Here is a 22,875-nt window from a genome sequence, read left to right on the forward strand (position 1 = left end):
GCATCCGGAGGCTCGTTGAGCTTCCCGGGTCGATATTTGATATCGTAATTGTAGGTGGAGAGTTCGATCCTCCACCTCAGAATTTTATCGTTTTTTATTTTGCCCCATTGCGAGTTGTCGAACATGAAGGCAACCGATCTTTGGTCGGTGATGAGGGTGAACCTCCTACCTGCGAGGTAGTGCCTCCAGTGACAAATAGCCTCCACAATGGCTTGTGCTTCTTTCTCGACTGAGGAGTGTCGGAGTTCTAAAACGGAGAGGGTATGGGAGAAAAATGCAACGGGTCTCCCTGCCTGGTTTAACGTGTCTGCAAGAGCTACTTCTGAGGCGTCGCTCTCTACCTGGAATGGGGTGGATTCATCCACCGCCCGCACGGCCGCTTTGGCGATGTCCTCCTTGATGCTGTCGAAGGCCTGGCGTGCCTCGACTGACAGGGGAAATCGTGTTGTCCTAAAGAGTGGGTGGGCTTTGTCCGCATATTGAGGGACCCACTGGGCGTAGTAAGAGAAAAATCCCAAGCACCGTTTGAGGGCCTTGGGACAATGAGGGGGAGGGAGTTCTAAGAGGGGGCGCATACGGTCCGGGTCTGGGCCCAGGACTCCGTTTTCCACGACATAGCCGAGGATGGCTAGTCTGGATGTGCGGAAAATGCATTTCTCCTTGTTGTACGTTAGGTTGAGTTTCTGTGCCGACTGGAGAAAACGGTGGAGGTTGGCGTCGTGGTCCTGCTGGTCATAGCCGCAGATGGTGACATTATCCAAGTACGGAAACGTGGCCCGCAGCCCGTACTGGTCCACCATTCGGTCCATTGCTCGTTGGAACACCGAGACCCCAATAGAGACGCCGAAGGGGACCTGGAGGAAATGGAAGAGGCCGCCATCGGCCTCGAATGCCGTGTAGTGGCGGTCCTCCAGGCGGATTGGGAGCTGGTGGTATGCAGACTTCAGATCCACTGTGGAGAAGAGCCGATACTGGGCGATCTGATTTACCATGTCTGCAATCCTGGGGATGGGATACGCGTCGAGAAGCGTAAATCTATTTATGGTCTGACTGTAGTCGACCACCATACGGAATTTTTCCCCGGTCTTAACGACCATCACCTGAGCTCTCCAGGGACTATTGCTGGCCTCTATCACCCCTCACTGAGTAGCCTTCGGACCTCAGCTCTGATAAATACCCTATCCTGCAGGCTATACCACCTGCTGCGAATGGCTACGGGTTTACAGTCCTTTGTGAGATTGGCAAAGAGAGGAGGGGGAGGGATTCACAGCGTAGCGAGGCTGCAGATCGTGAGTGGGGGCAGGGGTCTTCCGAAGCTGAGGGTGAGGCTCTTGAGGTTACACTGGAAGTCTAGGCCTAATAAGAGTGGCGCACAGAGTTCGGGCAAAATGTATAGTTTAAACTTCGAGTAATTAGTGCCTCGGATTGTGAGTGTCGCGGCGGTGCGCCCCTGGATCTGGACCGAGTGGGAGCCTGAAGCGAGCGAGATAGTTTGCTGCACGGGGAAAACGGGGAGCGAACAGCGTCTTACCAGGTCTGGATGTATGAAGCTCTCCGTGCTCCCGGAGTCGAAGAGGCATGGCGTTCTGTACCCGTTGATATGGACCTCTGCCATCGAGTTTCGTAGGTTCTTTGGTCTGGATTGGTCTAGGATGACCGCGCTGAGTTGCGGGTGGTCGGTGGCTCGATCAGCTGTGCTGGAGTAGCCTCGTGATGACTGCCCTCTGAGTTCGTAGATTTGTTCGAATTCCTCCGCTGAGTTTTCCGAGCGCGGAGATGCCGATAGGGCCTGTGGATCGCACGTGGCGGTGGATGGCATCCAAGATGGCGGCCCCCATGAGTCGCACGTGGCGGGCGGTGAGGAAGATGGCGTCCAAGATGGCGGCCCCCATGAGTCACACGTGGCCGGCAGCGTGGTGGAGGTTTTCCAAGATGGCGGCCCCCATGAGTCGCACGTGGCTGGAGGGGACAGAGTCGGGGCATAGGCGGCAGCGTTTTGGGCCCCGCGGGGCTGAGAGTGCGGGGAGCGGTTACTGCGAGTCGCTGGGGAGTTGGAAGCTGGGGCTCTTTTTGCGAGGCACACTCTAGCGTAGTGCCCTTTTCGCCCGCAGCTGCTGCAGGTCGCGTTGCGGGCCGGGCAGTGCTGCCACGGGTGCTTGTTCTGGCCGCAGAAATGGCAGGCTGGAGCAGCATAGTGGCTTTCTGGGGCAGCATGGTGGCTGGCTGAGGCAGCATGGTGGCTGGGCGGCCGCGTAGCACAGGCCTGGGGGAGTCGCTGGTCGGGGGCCCATGATGGGGTCGCGGGGTCCGCGGTGAACGAATTAAGGCTGCGGAAAGAGACCTCCATCGTGGTCGCTGCTTCCACAGTCTTTTCCAAGTCCTGGGCCCCCTTTTCCAGCAGTCGTTGGCGCACATAGTTAGACCTGAGGCCCGCTACAAAAACATTGCATACCCCCAATTCCCTGTGTTCAGCCGCGGTAGCCGTTTGGTAATTACAGTCATTGGATAAATTGTTAAGTTCTCTTAGGAATTCTGCGAGCGATTCCGTAGGCCGCTGACGGCGAGTTGTAAACACATGGCGAATGTAAACTTCATTAATTGGCCTTACATACATTTTTTCGAGAACTGCTAGCGCCGCAGTATATGAACTGGCCGAGATTAGTTGTGTTGAGATTCTATGGCTCACCCTCGCGTGCAGTAGACTTAGCTTCTGATCCTCTGTCGTTTCAGCTGTGCTCGCTTCGGCCAGGTAGGCCTTGAAGCACCGGATCCAGTGGGAGAAGATTTCTTCAGCCTCTGCATCCTGCGGGTTGAGTTCCAGGAGTCTAGGCTTGAGGGCCGATTCCATAATCGATCTTTACTGTTCTTAAGTCGATTAAATTGATGGAACCATCAATTCATCAGACACGTGTTTCCGATGTGAATCTAGGCTTTAATCGACTTACTTCAGAGCAAGCCTGTTACCTGTTGATGAACTCGAAGTGACCCAGGCTGACTCTGGACACGGATACTTATGCAGCTGCACTAGGAGGAGGAGTCGTGGGCGGAACCAAAGGTGGAGCCCAGTACAAGTTCCTCAGTGCTCCCAGCGCTACTCCCCCTACTGGTAGGATGGCGCTACTGCGCTTACAATAACAGTGTGAATTATTATATACATTCATATATTACATTCACCACACACACAATACCCACCGATGTGCCAGTATCTGCACTGGTATTCGTTGCTGAGAAAGGGCGTGGTGTGACGAGGTTTCCTGCTCCTCCTCGCTGGCTCTTGCAGATGGCTCATCTGCGGGTGAAAACAATCAGTTCTCTCTTATCACACACAGTTTATTTTCCAAACATGCTGTCCAGTGCGATTGGTCTCAGTTGTACTAAAGAGCCTCAGTGACTGGTGCATCACTGAGGTCATCAGAGGGATGAGATGCCCATCCATTACTTTCACCCTTATCCTCTAACGAATCAGCCCACTGGGCTCTTATCTTCCTCTGAGGCACCGGACTCCCCCTGACCTAATGAGCTCCCTCCTCACTCGCACCGAAGCTCCAGGGCTCCCAGCTCATGGCAGGTGAGGATCGTCAGGTTAGACACCCCACCACCAATGGCTGCTCTCTCCAGGCTGTTGTGGCTTTGTTTCTCCTGCAAGTGAGTGCAGATGTGTGCTCCGACACTCTCTGAAACCCACGCGCTCGATTGTAACTGTGGACGGACACCCTTCCTCTGTCCCACACACTGGACTATGCCCATTCAGAACTCACCCATGCCAAGCGCAGAAGGTCATTGAACATTTTCTGGCACTGCATCCAGATGCGTCAGACCGGGTCATGCCTGTGGACCACAGCTACTGCCTCTTCCCAGGCCTTCTTTTTTTACGTAAGGTTGACTCCTCCTTCCATCCCTGGGTATTAGGATGTTCCTCCTGGGTGCCACCGCCTGCAGCACTGCTCGTAGACAGTTGTAGGAGAAAACTGGAGCTTTCTGGCCGCAGGAACTCCACTCTCTCCTGGTGTGTCTTCCTGGGGATGACTTTCTGCTTCTTCCGGTACCTTCAGCAGCCTCAGTCTTCTGTCTTTAAACTTCAGAGCAGGCCATCATTGAACACGGCATGTGCCACATGCCCATCCATGCCAACCCCGCTAATCCACTGTAGTCACAATTCATGTGAGTTGCCATTTAAGTGGCCAGGCAGCCTAATTGATGGCGGGTGGGAGCAGGAAATGCGGCGCTACCAATTCTGCCCAACCAGCACACACATCGCGCTTGAAATTCCAACCATATTTCTCAGTAAAATGCTAACCATTACCTCTGTTCCTCTCTCCACAGATGCTGACAAACCTGCTGACCGGAATTTAATGCCCTCACTGAGACAAGTCTGCTGGTGGTGGGCTGACATTTAGTCAGGTGAAAAGGTGATGGATGTGGACCCCGTGTCTTCCCATCTCTGCCCTGATGAACTCTGGGCATAGATGATCTAGGAGCATTTTAAAATGCTGAGTATTGAGCTGGCTTTTACGTGGGGTCCTCCCTCTTAGTTATAGCTCAGCTAAACACAAAGACCTTCAGACACATCAACTCTGGTTAAGACGGTTTTATTTTTCCAAGCTTGGTCAACGTACGAGGGAGAGTGATTTGGATAAATGCCAAAACCACACTACTTTACACAGGTTCAGGTACACCAATTATATAATTTAACAAAAATCAAGAGCTCACCCCAGTTGGACTCGATCCAATACTTGGAGCTGTCAATTGTTTCTTGACCAATGAAGTTTACTTTAAGCAGCATGATGATTGTGATCAGCTCATGATTTAACCCCATCCTGCCACCTGTTGTTTTTCCAAGACGCTTTGTCCATTATATTTTTTTTCTTCCATTCCCATGTTGCTTATCTCAGCCAGTTCCTGTCCAAATCATTGTTCGTGTGGGTGCAGGATATTGAAGTAAGTTCCTCTTTGTACCATGGATTTTCTGAGACAGGATGTTGGGACCACTGATAAGAGCTGCTTGCTGACCATATTTTTTCTGTCAGGTTCTGGTCAAGTTAGCTAGCTTAAATTCCATCATGCATTGTGGCTACTGCTTTTAGCAAGAGTTTGAATAGTTCTTACTGCTATGTTCTACAAATCCACGTTTAATGGTTAATAATGATTATTCGGTATACTTTCTATGATTAGTCTCAATCCTCGATAAACTAACTTACATAGAACGATTCTAGTGTTATCCTAGCTATCTGGTTTTAAGGGGTCTCATCACAGGACACCCCCCTTCAGATGACTTCCCCACCCCATGCCAACTGAGGTTTTCAAATGAGCACCTCCACTGGTGGGGGAGGGGGAGGGGGGGAACAGGAGAGCCGTCTTCCCCTGCGCTGCACCGCAAGACATGGCGCCTTGATCTTGCGGGGCGGCGGTGGGAAAAGAGTGCGTCTTTTAGAGATGCCGGCCCAATGATCGGTGGGCACCGATTGCGGGCCAGACATCTCCTGAGCACGCCCATGGTGCTCGATCCTCCCTCTGCCCCCCACAGGCCCCACACACAGAGGTCGCGTGCTGTTCACGCCGGCAGCGACCAGGTATGGTTGACGCCGGCGTGAACCGGTCAGGTTCGGCAGGCCACTCAGCCCACCCCTGTTAAGTAATGGGTTAAGAGACATTGCAATTAGTTGTCTCATTTATGTTAAGTGTTCAATGATTGTCTCATTTATGTTAAGTGTTCAATGATTGACACTGATAAGTAAAGGGGCTTCAAGTGGCCTCTGGATCTGGTGATCTGTAGAGTTCTGCGCAGAGTGAGTTTGAACCATTAAAGGTGTGTTGGTGAAAAAGGAGCTGAACTCTTGCCTCTTCATACCACAGCATCTAATACATCTAACAATGGTAGCAGAGGATGGTTGCTGTGAAGGCTTGAAAGATACAGTTTTTCCAGATCAAACCAAGGAGTGAAAAAAATGGGAAACATGGCTGAACCCAGGACGAAGGTGGCTGGTTATGATTATCCTCCCTTATTTTCTGAAAGGGAATAAATACGACCAATGGAGAAGTGCAGTAGTTATGTGGACTAAGGTGACTGCTTTAGGAAAGAGAAAACAAGGTATGGCATTGGCTCTTTCTATACCATAGGGCAGTAAAATCCGAAACAAAGTGCTTTCTGAGCTGGAGTTGGAAGAGTTAGACTCAGAAGAAGGTCTGGCGACTTTATTACATTATATGGATAAGATTTATAAGAAAGATGACTTGTTAAGTGCGTATGAAGCATGGTCGGATTTTGATAAGTTCAGGAAAATGGAGGATTTATCTATGGAAGACTATATAATGGAATTTGGCAGACTATATAAAATGCTGCAGAAACACAGGCTGGAATTTCCACAGTCTGTGTTGGCCTTTAAATTACTTGGCTGTGCTAGAGTGAGCAGCATGGATAGGCTCCTGGTTTTGACAGGAGTTCAGTTTACGGATAACGATACCTTATTCGAACAGATGACAACAGCTTTAAAAAAAAATTCTGGGGAAACATTCAATTCCAATGACTCTGATGACCCTAATAGGTCAGCCTGCCATAAGGCAGAATATGGAAGATACACTACTAACAGAATGGCGAAATCGTATGGCTACGAACAGGTCTCAAGACTATAAAAGACCGAGACAAGGAAATTATGAAGACAGAAACCCAGTTAGAACCTACAATAGGAGGATGAACCCCAGAAATGCGCAGGGCATGATAAATCGATGTTTTCGATGTGACTCTCAATACCTTTATGCTTTCAACTTTCCAACTCGTTATGATAGAGCATTTGAAATGACACATGACATGGAAGAGTCAGAAGAGGAAAAAAATAGTGACCAGAAAGAAGGCATTGTCCTATTAATAAGCTGTATTGGACAGTGGCTGCACAACTACTGTGTGTGGGATTGACTGGTTAAAATGTTATCTGGAGTCCTTGGATGCTGAAAATCGTAACAAGGTTAAGGAATTTAAAAGTTCCACAAGTTTCAGGTTTGGGGATGATAATACTCTGAAGTCACTGAAAAGAGTGGTGATCCCTTGCAATATTGCTGGAGTGAACAATTTCATTAGCACGATGTTGTATCAAGTGAGATACCTTTGCTTCTGTGCAGACCGTCGATGAAGAAAGCACACATGAAGCTGGATATGGAACAGGATAAGGCAACAGTTTTTGGAAAGACGGTGGACTTACAATTTACACAGTCGGGACACTATTGTATTCCATTACTGACAAATAATATTTCAAGTAGAGTGGTTAAGGATGTGTTAATGGCAGTTGATAATGGGACTTTAGCTGATAAAAAGCTGTTGTAGTAAAACTGCATAGGCAATTTGCACATCCGTATCCTCGGAGGCTGAAAAATTTATTAAAGGATGCAGGGGTAAGAGATGACGACGATACTAAACCGATAGAACAGGTTAGTGATCGCTGTGAAGTTTGCAGGAAGTACAGAAGGACACCAGCGCGACCGATAGTAACCCTACCTTTGGCCAGGGATTTTAATGACATTGTGGCCATGGACCTTAAGATCTGGGATAAAGCAAATAATATATTTATTTTAAATTATGTAGATTTAGCAACCAGATTTAGTCAGTCAACGATTGTACGAAGTAAAGAAAAGAGAGTAATTCTGGATCAAATTGTGGAAAAATGGATCGGGACAGGAATGGGTCCACCAGCAAAATTCTTTACGGACAATTGGGGGGAATTTGCTAATGATGAGTTTAGGGATATGTGTGAAAACATGAATTATCAGAGTTATGAACACGGCTGCAGAAAGTCCATTCAGTAATGGTGTCTGCGAAAGAAATCATGCTGTTATCGATTACATGTTTTGGAAAATTTTGGGAAATCGACCAAACTGCACGCTAAATTCAGCTTTAGCATGGGCGGTACATGCAAAGAATTCATTGCAGATGGTTGGGGGCTATAGTCCTTATCAATTAGTTTTTGGTAGAAATCCTAAAATTCCCTCTATTTTGGATGACCAGCCTCCAGCTTGGGAAGGGACTACAATTAGCTCAGGTTTTGCTGAACATTTAAACGCGTTACATAGCAGTAGAAAAGCTTTTTTGGAAGCAGAAGTCTCTGAAAGAATTCGCAGAGCTTTAAGACATAATGTACGGCCATCAGATGCCGTTTTTCAGCAAGGAGACATAGTATACTATAAGAGAGACAATTCTAATAAATGGAAAGGCCTAGGGAAGATCATAGGCATAGATGGCAAAATATTTATTTTGCAACATGGTAATCAAACTGTTAGGGTACATTCATCAAGGATAATGGGTACCGATTACAAATTTTCAAATTTAGACGAGCAGACGGACATGACGAGGAACCAGAGTCATCTGGTACACATGTGTTACAGAACTATGAGGACCAGTTAACTGATATAGACAGGGTTTCTATAGAGGAACACGACACTTCTGATAAATTGGATCAGGCCATTTTTCTGAAAGGGCAACTGCCAAAGGTTGGTACATAAGTGACATACTTGCCTGAAGGGTCTAGTCAATGGAAGGATGCAACTGTTATTAGTAGAGCAGGGAAGGCCACCGGAAAGTATAAACATTGGTTGAATGTACAGCATTCAGGGGAGGAAGTTAAGGCAATGGATTGGGAAAAAGAAGTTCAAAAATGGAGGCCACAGAAACGTGGTGCCAGTTCAGATAGTACATCGGATAGTGAACAGGCTCGCAGGAAAAGGTCGAGAACTATTGAAAGGACATCCCGCTACAGAAGAGAAAGATCAAGCAGTAGCAGTACAGAACGAGATACCAGGCAGGAAAGGGGACGGAGTTTCTCAAGATCTCGGAACAGGAGTAAGACTACGAATACTAATAGAAGTAGTAGCCCACATGCACGTGAGATTTTGGTAGCTTCAAATAAATTAGATGAAAAAGTTATCAAAGATGCTAAACAGCAAGAATTGCATAGTTGGAGTGAATTTGGGGTATACACGGAAGTACCGGATAGGGGACAAAAGCTCTATCCTACAGATGGATTTGTACAGAAAAGGTTCTTCCAGATGGAACTTATAAGGCAAAGGCCAGGCTTGTGGCAAGGGGATTTGAAGAAAACTTAGACGATCAGGACTTAAGGGTAGATTCACCAACAGCAGGAAAGGTTATTGTAAAGATCTTCTTGGCTCTATAAGCTACAAAGGCAAATCTATAGATATAAAAGCTGCCTTTTTGCAGGGACATCAGCTCCAGAGAGACATTTTTCTCCGTCCTCCTAAAGAAGCAGCAAACACAGCAGGGATACTGTGGAAGTTGAACAAATGTGTATATGGATTAAATGATGCATCTAGAGTGTGGTACTTTTCGGTAAGGTCAGTCTTGTTAAAGTTAGGTTGTTGCCAGTTGAAAGCAGATCCTGCAATGTTTTACTGGCACTATAAAGGAAATCTTGCTGGCATCTTTATGATGCATGTCGATGATTTTTTGTGGGGTGGGATTAGTGATTTTGAAGCTATTGTAACCTTTGGTTTGAGGAAAGAATTCAGGGTTGGAAGTCAGGCTTCCGGTGCATTTAAATATATTGGACTGGAAATCGGACAAAGTTAGGGGCAATTTTACGTCAGCAATCTTATTTGGAAAGCATCAGCCCAATAGCAATTAGTCGTGGCCGGGTTTCACAAAAAGACGCAATGGTTTCGAAGATAGAAAAAGAGCAACTGTGAAGTTTAATTGGGCAACTGAACTGGTTAGGTAGACAGACTAGACCGGACGTGAGTTTTGATGTCTTAAAGTTGAGTACAAAAATGAATGATCCCAAAGTGGAAGACATAAAAAGAGCGAATAAAGTGTTGGCCAAACTAAAAATGCAGGAGTGTGTTTTGAAGTTCCCGGTTTTAGGTGATCTTAGGCATTTGAAACTCATAGTTGATAGTGATGCATCCTGTGCAAATTTATGTGATGGAGTTTCAAGCACAGGAGGTTTTATAATTTTCCTTTCGGGGAACAATGGTAAATGTTGCCATGAACAAAAGAAAATAAGGAGAGTGGTCAAAAGCACTTTAGCTGCTGAGACGTTAAGCTTAGTGGAACCGGTGGATATGGCCTTTTATATAAGTCAGATATAGACAGAAATTTTGGGATTAGGGGATTTGGGTAATATACCTATTGACTGTCACATTGACAAAAAATCCCCGTGGGAAAATGTGCACTCTACAATAAGTGTCAATGAAAAGAGGTTACGGATAGACATCGCAAGTTTGAAGCAGATGTTGGACAGAGGGGAAATAACAAAAATTAAATGGGTTGACAGTAGCTATCAAATGTCAGACTGTTTTACGAAAAGAGGGGCTAGTTCACAGAAACTTTTAGATATTGTGAATGAAGGGCACATGTTTCTGTGAATGTCTTTTTTTTCTCTTCTACTCAAAAAAAAAGGGGGAAATCAGGTGTGTGTTTTAGTTTCTTGAAATTTTAGTTTCTTGAAATTTTTTTTACACCTAATTGTTTTTTTTCTCCAAGGAAGGGGAGACTGTTAAGTAATGGGTTAAGAGACATTGCAATTAGTTGTCTCATTTATGTTAAGTGTTCAATGATTGTCTCATTTATGTTAAGTGTTCAATGATTGACACTGATATGTAAAGGGGCTTCAGGTGGCCTCTGGGTCTGGTGATCTGTAGAGTTCTGTGCAGAGTGAGTTTGAACCATTAAAGGTGTGTTGCTGAAAAAGGAGCTGAACTCTTGCCTCTTCATACCACATCATCTTCTAATACATCTAACAATCCGGGCCGGAGAATCGCCGGTCGCCGTGAGAAGCGGCGATTCTCCGAGCGGCCTGTCGAAAAACGTGACACACCATTTTGGGGGGGGTGGGAGAATCGCGGGGGTGCCAGGGCGGCGTGGCGTGATTCGCGCGGCCCTCCCGCGATTCTCCCACCCGGCGTAGGGTGCAGAGAATCGCGCCCCATGTTTTTGATCCAACAGCAGTGAAGAGACGCCGGTATATTTCCAAGGCAGGATGGTGTGTGCCTTGTGAGGGTACTAGCAGCTGGTGGTGTGCCCATGCATCTAGGGCAGCATGGTAGCATAGTGGTTAGCACAAATGTTTCACAGCTCCAGGGTCCCAGGTTCGATTCCCGGCTTGGGTCACTGTCTGTGTGGAGTCTGCACGTTCTCCTCGTGTGTGCATGGGTTTCCTCCGGGTGCTCCGGTTTCCTCCCACAGTCCAAAGATGTGCAGGTTAGGTGGATTGGCCAAGCTAAATTTCCCTTAGGGTTCAAATTTTCCTTAGTGTTAGGTGGGGTTACTGGGTTATGGGGATAGGGTGAAGGTATGGGCTTGGGTAGGGGGCTAGCTGGTGCAGACTCGATGAGCTGAATGGCCTCCTTCTGCACTGTAACTTCTATGAAATCTATGAAATCTGCTAACCTTGTCATTTTAGATGCTCTTAAGCGGAATTTGCTGAGCAAGTTTGGAAGTTGCTGTTTAAGGAGTCTTGGTGAATTCCAGCATTGCATCTTGTAGATGGTACCCGCGGCTGCCAATGTGCGTCAGTGTGGAGGGATATAATATAGCTATTCGAGTTCAGTTTCAGGTCAACGGTAACCCCCAGGAAGTTGATGGTCGGGGATTCAGCGATGGAAATGCCATTCTCAATTGTTGGAGACAATCATTGCCTGACATTTGTGTGGCATGAATATTACTTGCCACTTGTCAGCCTAAACCTGGATATTGTCCAGATCTTGCTGCTTTTGGACATGGACTGCTTCAGTGTCTGAGTCGTCATGAATGGTAGTTAACATTGTGTATCATCCCCACTTATGATGGAAGAAAGGTAATTGATGAAGCAGCTGAAGCTGATTTGACCAAGGACACTATCCTGAGGAACTCCTGCAGAGATATCCTTGAACTGAAATCATTGACCTGCAACAACCACAACCAGCTTTCATTTACTCAAACCAGTGGAGAGTTTTGCCCCCTGATTCCCATTCACTCCAGTTTAGCTAGGGTTCCTTGACGCCACACTTTGTCATATACTGTCTTGATGTCAGGACAGACACTTTCACCTCGCCTCTGAAGTTTAGCTTTTTGTTCATCTTGGAACAAAGACTGTAATGAGGTGAAGATCTGAATGATCCTTGTGATATCCAAACTGCACATCAGTAAGAGAGTTATTTCTATCCAAATACCATTTGATAACATTGTTTTTTTTAATTTAGTGTACACAATAAAAAAATTTCCAATCAAGGGGCAATTTAGGGTGTTCAACCCACCTAGCCTGCACATCTTTGGGTTGCGGGGGCGAAACCCATGCAAACACGGGGAGAATGTGCAAACTCTACACGGACAGTGACCCAGAGCCAGTATCGAACCTGGGACCTCGGCGCCGTGAGACAGCAGGGCTAACCCACTGCGCGGCCGTGCTGCCCTCTTGATAGCATTGTTGATGACCCCATCCATTATTTGACTGATGATGGAGAATAATCTGATGGGCAGGTATTGGCCGCATTGATTTTGTCCTGCTTTTTTTGCACAGGGTTAACCTGGGTACATTGCCGGGTAGATGCCAGTGTTGCAGCTGCATTGGGATGGCTTGGCTCGGGACGCAGCAAGATCTGGAGTACAAGTCTTCAGTACTATTGCTGGAAAACTGGCAGGGCCCATAGCCTCTGCACTATCCAGTACCTTCAGCTGTTTCTCGTATTGGCTGAAGTCTGGTATATGTGCTGTTAGGGACCTCCAGAGGGGGTCTGCATGTGGTAACTTAGCTGAACTTTCGGAAAATCATTGCACATTTAAAAGCTCATTCAGCAAAATGATTTCTCCCAAAGATCACTCAGTATTTTCGTGTTTAATGCAGATTTGAATATTTTCTGAAACATGTGCATCAGTTTTAGTTTTCATTTAAAATTAAGTTTATATTGAGCTTTTAGCATGGTAACCTGGAATATGCATGCAAAGGTATGGATATGGTTTCTGTCCCACAGTTCCTCAACAGATATATTTCTTTTTGGAAACGATTACTTGTGCGGTTAAGTTTCAGCACACAGCACATGAGTAACTGTACTGGATAAATGGTACAGAAAACCAAAAGCCAGAGCAGGTTGGTAATTATCTTCTGACCCTGTAATGTCCACAAGTTCTTGTTTGTTGGCACCTTTTACACCAATGGCATAGACACCAACACCATTGTTTCTGAAGGCTTCGGCTATGGATGGTATGTCTTTTGAATCCCTGACTGGTCCGTTAGTAACGAGAATAACGAACTGTGGCACCTTGGGGTTGCTTTGCGGTCGACCACCGTTTTCTGCAGATAGAAGTTTCTTTGCTTCTTTCAGAGCCTTTGCTGTGTACCGAGATCCACCTGTCATCTTCTGAAGCCCAAAAACTGCATTTCGGATTTCAGCTTTGCTTGTGAATTGATCGAGCTGGAATATTGTCTGCGTATTGTTTCCATACACAATGGCGCCAAATCGAACGTTATCCGTGTCAACTTCAGAATGATCCACTACATTCATTATAAAATCCTTCATACTCTTAAACTGGACTGCAGTTATGCTGTCTGAACCGTCCATGACGAATACAATGTCTGCAACTTTGATTCTCTTGCATCCTGTTTAAAAATAATCAACAATAATTAATCAAGCAAAGGCCAGTAGAAACTAAAGAAGCACAAATATTCAAAATCTGAAACCAAAGCACGCTGATAAAATCTATAATAGATCTGGCAGCTTCTGAAAACAGAGAAGACAAGTTAATGCTTCAGATTGAAAACTGGAAGTTAAAGAGCCCTTTCATAAGTCTAATAACAGAGAGAGCAGAAAGGAACAACATCTAAAAGTCAAGAGAAAAGTATGGAGTTCAATCACAAAGATATCAATGAATTTACTAGAAAGAAGAATAGATATTTAGAACCATTAACTGGTTCTTTGTCATATTAATTTCTTTATATTTGCATAATGTTATTCCTTCCTATTTTATTATGTTGTTTGATTTAGGGATTTCACATTCACAGTTTGACAAAGGGTCTGAAGCACTAATTTAACTTTTCCCTTCACAGAAGATATTGAATTTTGGTCACTGTACCTCAGAGGGAATATATTGGCTTTGAAGGACATCCAGTGTAGGGAGGTTAGCAGGATTAAATTAAGAGGACAGCTTGTATTCTCTTCAGTATAGAAGATTGTGGCCCAGATATTCGCCATGATGGAAAGAACCTTCGTCATCCATAAATAACAACTGCCCAGAAATCACAAGACCCCACCCCTAAACATAGCAATTTCCATTTTCACAGGACTGGGGGCATTTTGCGCATAAACAGTTTTATAGAGACCATTTTAATCATCAGCTGCTTTTATTGAACTGGGATTTGGTGCGCCAGGAGTGTGAACCCTGAAGTGTGCATTTTAAATCCGGTAAGAGCACAGCTGAACTTTACAGATTATTTTGGATCGCCAGGGTAGCCCTTTAGAGAGGTGATGTATCCTTTTGGATTTGGATCTGGGGCACTTTTGGGGCATTCAGGTGCTCTTTTGAATTGTTAATAGTAAGCATAAATATGTGTAAAAAGTACATACTGTCAATTTCATTGGAATTGTCGATAGACTATATAAATCCAGTGCCAAAACTGTTAGAAGCACAGGTCTGTCAACGACACCTGTCAAAGCGAGCTTTCAAAACTGTCAAAAGGATCTGTCAAAACTCTCCTTCCCTTTAAATCCTTGGGGAAAAATGTTTGGAGTGTAAAGAAAAATCATTGCCTGCTATTTCACACTGTGTGCTGGCATAGACCTGATTGTTTCCACGATTGGATTAGTGCTGGCTGATTGATTTCACAGCCATCCATTATCACAGCAGGGTGCCTGGCATTTCACAGTTTGATTGATAGTTACTAATGGTTATGGACTCATTGACATGGGATTGTGAATACCAATGCTTGTTATAAGGGATTGTGCACTTGAATGAAATATTTGTTATCAGGCTTTATATAGCGAAGGAACATAAACATAACAAATTGATTTTTTTGAACAAGAGTGCCCTTTTCAATATCGTGAAGTCTGCAATACACATTTGGAATCTAATTTATGCAACTTCATTTTATCTCACCTCTGCATGGGTCGTGAAGTCTGCCTGATAATGGATACTAAGTGAGTTTGCATGGTATGTGTAAGGGCAAAACAGATACAGCATTTTGGATACTGTTGAGGGAAATAGCCTCTCAGGTGAAAGCAACAACAGCCAAATTTGTTGCACCATGGTGGGTTCTGTTGCAGAGGGAAGGAGTAAAAAGTGTGGGAATGCAATAGATACAGGGGAATCGATTGTGAGGGGAACAGATAGGCATTTCTGTGGCCGTAAAGGAGACTCCAGGATGGTATGTTGCCTTCTTAGTGCTAGGGTAAAAGAATGTCTCAGAGTGGTTACAGGACGTTCTGCCGGGGGGGGGGGGGGGGGGGGGGGGGGGGGGGGGGGGGTGTGAACAGCCAGTGGTCGTGGTGCATATCGGTACCAACGACATAGGTAAAAAAGGGCTGAATTCCTGAAAGCAGAATACAGGGAGTTAGGAAGAAAGTTGAGAAGTTGGACCTCAAAGGTAGTATCTCAGGATTACTACCACTGCCACATGCTAGTCAGAATAGAAATAATAGGATTTATTGGATGAATACATGGCTAAATAGGTGGTGCGAGAGGGAGGGCTTCAGATTCCTGGGGCATTGGGACCGGTTCTGTGGGAGGTGGGACAGGTTACACCTGGACAGGACCTGGACTCATGTCCTGGGGGATGGGGGTGATGGGTACTTGCTAGAGTGGTTGAGGAGTATTTAAACTAATATGGCAGGGAGAGAGGGCTCTATGTAACAATTCAGAGCATAGTGAATCAAGAACAAAAGAAAAAGACAGAAAAAGAACAAGAAATATGATAGAGAAATCAAGGGACTGTATCAGATAATGACATTGTAAAAAATAGTAGGGATGGGACAAGGACTGTTAAATGGCCTTTTGTACCTGAACGTGTGGTGCATTCTAAATAAAATGGATGAATTCGTATCGCAGATAGATGTAAAGGGATATGATGCAGTTGGGATTATGGAGACATGGCTCCAAGGTGACCAAGGGTGGGAACTAAACATTGAGGCCTATTCAGTGTTTAGGAAGAGCAGACAGATAGAAAAGGATGGTGACGTTTCAGTTTTGATTGAAGAAGATATTGATACAATACTGATGAAAGATATCAGTACAGATGATGTGGAATCTGTCTGGGTGGAGTTAAGAAACATCATGGGGCAAACAACATTTGTAGGGGTGGTATACAGACCACCAAATGCAGTAGTAATGTTGGGAATAGCATTAGACCAGAAATTAGAGTTGCACATGATAAAGGAATATTTGTGATTATGGGTGACTTTAATCTGCAAATAGCTGGGTGACTCAAAATAGTCACAGTACAATAGAGGAGGAATTTCTGGAGTGTGTGCTAGAAAACAAGGAACTATAATATTAATCTTTATTCGTGTCACAAGTAGGCTTAGATCAACACTGCAATGAAGTTACTGTGAAAATCCCCTAGTCGCCACACTCCAGCGCCTGATTGGGTACACTGAGGTAGAATTCAGAATGTCCAATTCACCGAACAAGCACGTCTTTCGGGACTTGTGGGAGGAAACCATAGCACCCAGTTTCCAGTGAGACCAGTGAGCCGAAAGTCGGTGGTAGGGAAGTTGCTGGAGTCCATTATCAAGGTGTTCACAGTACAGCATTTGGAAAGCAGTGGTGTAATCAGACAGTCACCATAGATTTAGGAAAGGAAAATCATTCTTGACAAATCTACTAGAATTTTTGGAAGATGTAACTAGTAGAGTTGACCAGGGAGAACTGGTGGGTGGGGTTTATTTAGACTTTGAGAAGGCTTTTGACAAGGTCTCACATAGCAAATTAATATGTCAAGTTAAAGTACATGGGATTACCTATGAGTAGTGTCTTGAGATGGATAGAAAGCTGATTAGCAGACAGGAATGAAAAAGTTGGAATAAGTGGACCTCAGGGATCTGTGCTCGGACCCCAACTGTTCACATTATATATTAATGATTTGGACAAGTGAACTAAATGTATTATCTCCAAATTTGCAGATGATACAAAGTTGGGTGGGAGGGTGAGCTGTGAGGAGGATTCAGAGATGCTTCAGCAGGATTTGGACAGGCTGAGTGAGTGGGCATATGCATGGCAGATGCAGTATAATGTGGATAAATGTGAGGTTATCCACTTTTGTTGAAAAATTAGGAAGGCAGATCATTATTTGAATGGGTGTAAATTGAGAGAGTTGGATACTCAGCGAGACCTTGGTGTCCTAATGCATAAGTCACTGAAAATAAGCGCACAGGTGCAGCAGGCAGTAAAGAAAGCAAATTCTATGTTGGCTTTCATTTAGCGAGGATTTGAGTATAGGAATAGAGATGTTTTACTGCAATTGTATAGGGCATGACTGAGGCCACAACTGGAGTATTGTGTACAGTTTTGGTGCCTTATCTGAGGAAGGATGTTCTTGCTCTGGAGGGAATGCAGTGAAGGTTTACCAGGCTGATTCGTGGGATGCAGGACTGCCATTTGAGGAGAGACTAAGTCGATTAGGATTAAATTCATTGGAGTGTAGCAGTGAGAGGGGATCTTATAGAAACTTACAAAATTCTAATAGGATTAGATAGGGTAGATTGAGAAAGTATGTGTCCAATGGTGGGGGCTTCCAGATTATGGGTCATCATTTGAGGATAAAGGGTAAACCTTTTAGGATTGAGGTGAGGAAAACTTTCTTCACCCAGAGAGTGGTGAAACTGTGGAATAAGCTATCGCAAAAAGTAGTTGCGGCCAAATGTTGTGCAATTTCAAGAAGGTTTTAGATGTAGCTCTTGGAGCTAAAGAGATCAAGGGATCTGGATGGAAGGCAAAGTCAGGGTATTGAACCTGATGATCATCCATGATCATAATGAATAGCGGAGCAGGCTCAACAGGACGAAAGTCCTCCTGCTTCTATTTTCTATGCTTCAACGAGTAGAGGCACGGGTTGCCATAAGTTGGCACTACGTTGACATCGGAGCTACAAATGGTCAGGGGGCTATTGAAGCAGCATAGGCTGGAATAGGGGTAATAAAGGGTACTAGAGTAGGTGGAGGGGAATAGGTCAGCACGGAGTGCATGAGAAGCCAGACATCAAGGACACTGAGTATATCATATCGGAGACACCCAAGAGGCCCAACACCACATGTGACCTCAAGTATATTTCAGTGCAAAATTTTCTACATTCTTTGCAGAGGCAGCAAACCCAGCTCCGATTCAAGAAGAAGATAACCTTCTTCAGTCGGACCAGCAGGATTAACAAATACCTGAGTGTGACCAGGACGCTTCATGGCTCGTAATTGCATCAACAGTGTCCTAGTGCATTAGTTGCAAAAAGTTGGTTTACAGGTGCAACAGGTGATTAAGAAGGCAAATGGAGTTCTGTCCTTCATTGCTAGAGGGATGGAGTTTAAGACTAGGGAGGTTATGCTGAAACTGTATAAGGTGGTAGTGAGGGCACACCTGGAGTATTGTGTTCAGTTTTGGTCTCCTTACCTGAGTAGGGACATACTGGCGCTGGAGGGTGTGCAGAGGAGATTCACTAGGTTAATCCCAGAGTTGAGGGGGTTCTATTACGAGGAGAGGTTAAGTAGACTGGGACTGTACTCGTTGGAATTTAGAAGGATGCGGGGGGATCTTATAGAAACATATAAAATTATGAAGGGAATAGATAGAATAAATGCAGGGAGTTTGTTTCCATTGGTGGGTGAAAGCATAACTAGAGGACATTGCCTCAAAATAAGGGATGTAGATTTAGGACTGAGTTTAGGAGGAACTACTTCACCCAAAGGGTTGTTAATCTATGGAATACCCTGCCCAGTGAAGCAGTTGAGGCGCCTTCATTAAATGTTTTCAAGATAAAGATAGGGCGAGCAGGTAAGTGGAGCTGAGTCCACAAATGTCAGCCATGAACTCACTGAATGGCGGAGCAGGCTCGAAGGGCCAGATGGCCTACTCCTGCTCCTAGTTCTCATATTCTTAACACTGATCTATCCACTAGATCTGATTGTCTTTGGTGAAAATAACTTGTCGAATAATAAATTGGAGGAGAGAAATCAAGAGATGGAAAATAAGATCATCTAGTCACAGGAGAAAATTCTGCAGCCGGGCTAAGAAAAATATACAGTCCTATGGGAGGATTTGGAAAAAGATAATGCTGTGAGAACGTTGGGATGAGAAAACAATTTTAAGGAATTGAAACAAAAAATACGACACCAATCAAACGTACAGAATGGCAATGAACCACTTCAGGAGAAAGGACCAAAATAATAAAAGTGAATTTGAAACATCAAGAAACACTACAAATTTTCAGGAACCAGTTTCGAAGAGCAGTCATCACTCTAAGGGCAAAGCATGGACAAAAGATGACATTGCCAAAATGAACTAGCTTCAATTCGATAAACAAAGGGAGAGAAGATATCCCACACAGAGAAAGGATTAAATCCATGACATCTGACAAGGCAAGCAAACTGTGAATAAGGAGAAATACAACAGTAAGGAGCACAAGAGGAGGACCAAACTTGAAAATTTAAACAAGTGTAACAGCAAGTATTGCAACTTGCACCCAGATCAGACCAAATAAGTTAGGTCTACAACCCTCCGAACTTCAATGGGTGGCACAGTAGCACAATGGTCAACACTGTTGCTTCACAGCTCCGGAGACCGGGGTTCAATTCCCAGCTTAGGTCACTGTCTGTGTGGAGTCTGCACCTTCTCCTCGTGTCTGCGTGGGTTCCCTCCCGGTGCTCCGGTTTCCTTCCACAAATCCGAAAGATGTGATTGTTCGGTGGATTGGACATTCTGAATTTTTCCTCAGTGTACTCCAACAGGCGCCGTAGTGTGGAGACTAGGGTATTTTCACAATAACTTCATTGCAGTGTTAATGTAAGCCTACTTGTAACACTAATAAAGATTATTATTAAAAAATAGCACAATTAGAGAGAACTGTGAAACCTCAGGGCCATTGAACCTTTAAAGTCAGTGACCTGGGCAGGGGTGGGGTGGATAAGGGACAGCATGTAAATATGAATGTAAAACTATTTGGATAATGAATTGAGGGGGGGGGGGTGTAATATTAGGATGTCCAAGACTGTCAGCATTGATGTGGGACTGGGAAAAATTGATGCCCACATGATGATGTAAAGGGAGGTAGGTGACTGCAGTCGGTAGTAGTTTAGTAATAGTCTGTTGGAAGTCTGCATGGAGATAGCTCATGGCTAGGACTGAATTCTGTATAATGTATCTAGTTATTTTTGATAATAAACAGTTATTTTTCAGGCATGCAAGCTTCTAGAACACATGAGACAACAACATACAACAACTCTCTCATTTTTCATTATCTGAAATAATGGAGAAGATTCCCCGTGTGGAGTTATACTTTGACTAGAAAGGTTTCTGGTTTTACTTAACTTGATTGGATGGCGGGAGTTACAATTGATTCAGTACCTCCAGCAGAAGAGGGATAAAAATACTATCAAAATTCGAAGTCAAAGAGAGGTGTGAATCACTGAAGTATGGTGGAGAACAGCTTCATTATCTGAAATGATGGAGAAGATTCCCCGTGTGGAGTTATACTTTGACTAGAAAGGTTTCTGGTTTTACTTAACTTGATTGGATGGCGGGAGTTACAATTGATTCAGTACCTCCAGCAGAAGAGGGATAAAAATACTATCAAAATTCGAAGTCAAAGAGAGGTGTGAATCACTGAAGTATGGTGGAGAACAGCATGCATCTCAGCTGCAATGTCTTCTACAGTCAATCCCTTGCCTGTTTAACATGTGAGGGGTGGATGCTGGGCTGATGTACGGCAGACTCTAGCATTAAAAGGAACTCAACAATTATCACCATCTTCAGGAGAAGAGGAATTGAAATGAAAATCACTTATTGTCACAAGTAGGCTTCAAATGAAGTTACTGTGAAAAGCCCCTAGTCGCCATATTCCGGTACCTGTTCGGGGAGGCTGGTACGGGAATTGAACCATGGGATGCAGGACTGCCATTTGAGGAGAGACTAAATTGATTAGGATTATATTCATTGGAGTTTAGCAGAGTGAGAGGGGATCTCATAGAAACTTACAAAAATCTAACAGGATTAGATAGGGTAGATTGAGAAAGTATGTGCCCGATGGTGGGGGCTTCCAGAATTATGGGTCATAATTTGAGGATAGACCTTTTAGGATTGAGGTGAGGAAAACTTTCTTCACTCAGAGAGTGGTGAATCTGTGGAATTTGCTATCACAGAAATTAGTTGCGAAATGTTGTGCAATTTGAAATGGCCAAATGTTGTGCAATTTGAAGAAGGTTTTAGATATAGCTCTTGGAGCTAAAGAGATCAAGGGATATGCAGACTGGAAGATTTTCTATCGAACAAACCATCCCTAATTTTCCAAAATTCACTGCAGTGGGTGAGACTCCAACCCCCAGCATGTACTTGGAATCATTCTAATAGTTTACAAGTAATTTAGAAAATGGTAAACTCACCAGCAAATGGATTGCACACGTCAAGTGAAATCAATTTTTCCAAGCTCATTAGGGCACCATAGCCATCTATGTTATAAATGTTTGCTTCAGATCCCGAAATCATCACAAGCTGATCATTATTAGCAGCACCAATACCAATGGCAAAAACATCAACCCCTCTATCTCTGATGGCTCTGGCAGCTTCAGACACATGATCGCCTGACTCTCCATCTGTAATCAGTATGAGATATTGTTGTCTTCCTGGACGGCCCCCTTTTGAGCTGTCAAAGTAGTCGATTGTAAAGTTCAGTGCTTGGCCGGTATTTGTACCCCCACCTGACTGCTGAATCTGATGAACAGCTTTCAGTAATACTGCTTTGTCATCATATTGATCAAGCTGGAATTCCAAATGTGGCTCAGTGCTGAACTGTATGATGCCAATTTGGACTCCGGTTTCGGCAACCTCAGTTTTGTTGATTAAGGCTTCTGCAAAATGTTTTACTTTTACAAAGTCTGAAGGTTGTATACTACTTGATCCATCGATTAGGAAAATGACGTCCGCCACTTCTGGATTACTGCAGGCTGCCGAAAAAAGAAACATAAATATATTTGTTTGCAATGTCATCAATGTCAACAACGAATAAAAAGATTAATTAATATTAGAAATAAAGGTATAGATTTAAGTGACTTTAATTTAATGTTTCTGTGTAAGTGTGAACACTTCATTTTGATCCATATTAAACAATGGTGTTTGCATGTATGGGAGGTTTGATTTTGATTCAAACTTGGCAGTATTGTTATTAGAGAGTTTACCACAAAAATCAAATACAAGAACTGGGATGTTGCTTAGTAACCAGGGGCCACTTGATGCTGGAAAGACATTTTGTATTTAGTTTAAGGCTGGACCCAAGGCAGCTGGAGTTAAGTAGCTGGAGGAGAAACAGCTCACCCAACTGTGCCAGAAGCAGAGAGGCAGAATAATGAAGTCATGGGAAGGAAGCAAGTCCCAGAAACTAATGAACAGATGGTTCGAGAAACCTAGGAATTACAAGAGGTGTTCCAGGAAAACTGAAGTCAAAAGAACAAAGGAACTGGAGATTGAAAAAGGTACTGTTCATTGAAGTTAAAGCAAGGGGCAGAGAGAGCGAGAGAGTCTCCAGTTACAGACAGCTGAAAAGTATAGACGTGATGGAGTTGGCTAGCGAGAAGCCAGATTTCTGAAGTAATCCTAAGGTTGGTGATACATTAATGCAGCCTGTGAAGTAGTAGTGATCTGCTGTTGTGGCCGTGTCCTTAGAGATCGTGTGGAAGATTGAAAGCACATGGCAATTCAAAACAGAAAATCTG

At 44.5% G+C, this 22,875-nt stretch overlaps 1 protein-coding gene across 1 annotated transcript in view; it reads right to left on the bottom strand.

Annotated features, from left to right (window-relative positions):
• Window positions 1-12,793: 12,793 nt before the first annotated feature.
• Window positions 12,794-22,875, bottom strand: part of LOC119965890 (collagen alpha-6(VI) chain-like) — a 37,059-nt gene continuing 26,977 nt past the window's right edge. The window contains exons 4-5 of the mRNA XM_038796855.1: window positions 21,550-22,110; window positions 12,794-13,574 (exon numbers count right to left, since the gene is read on the bottom strand). Coding sequence (XP_038652783.1) covers window positions 12,994-13,574; window positions 21,550-22,110 — 1,142 coding nt within the window. The 3' untranslated portion in view covers window positions 12,794-12,993. The remainder of the gene's footprint in view (window positions 13,575-21,549; window positions 22,111-22,875) is intronic.

This window comes from Scyliorhinus canicula, chromosome 5, assembly GCF_902713615.1.
Source record: "Scyliorhinus canicula chromosome 5, sScyCan1.1, whole genome shotgun sequence".
Classification (NCBI taxonomy): domain Eukaryota; kingdom Metazoa; phylum Chordata; class Chondrichthyes; order Carcharhiniformes; family Scyliorhinidae; genus Scyliorhinus; species Scyliorhinus canicula.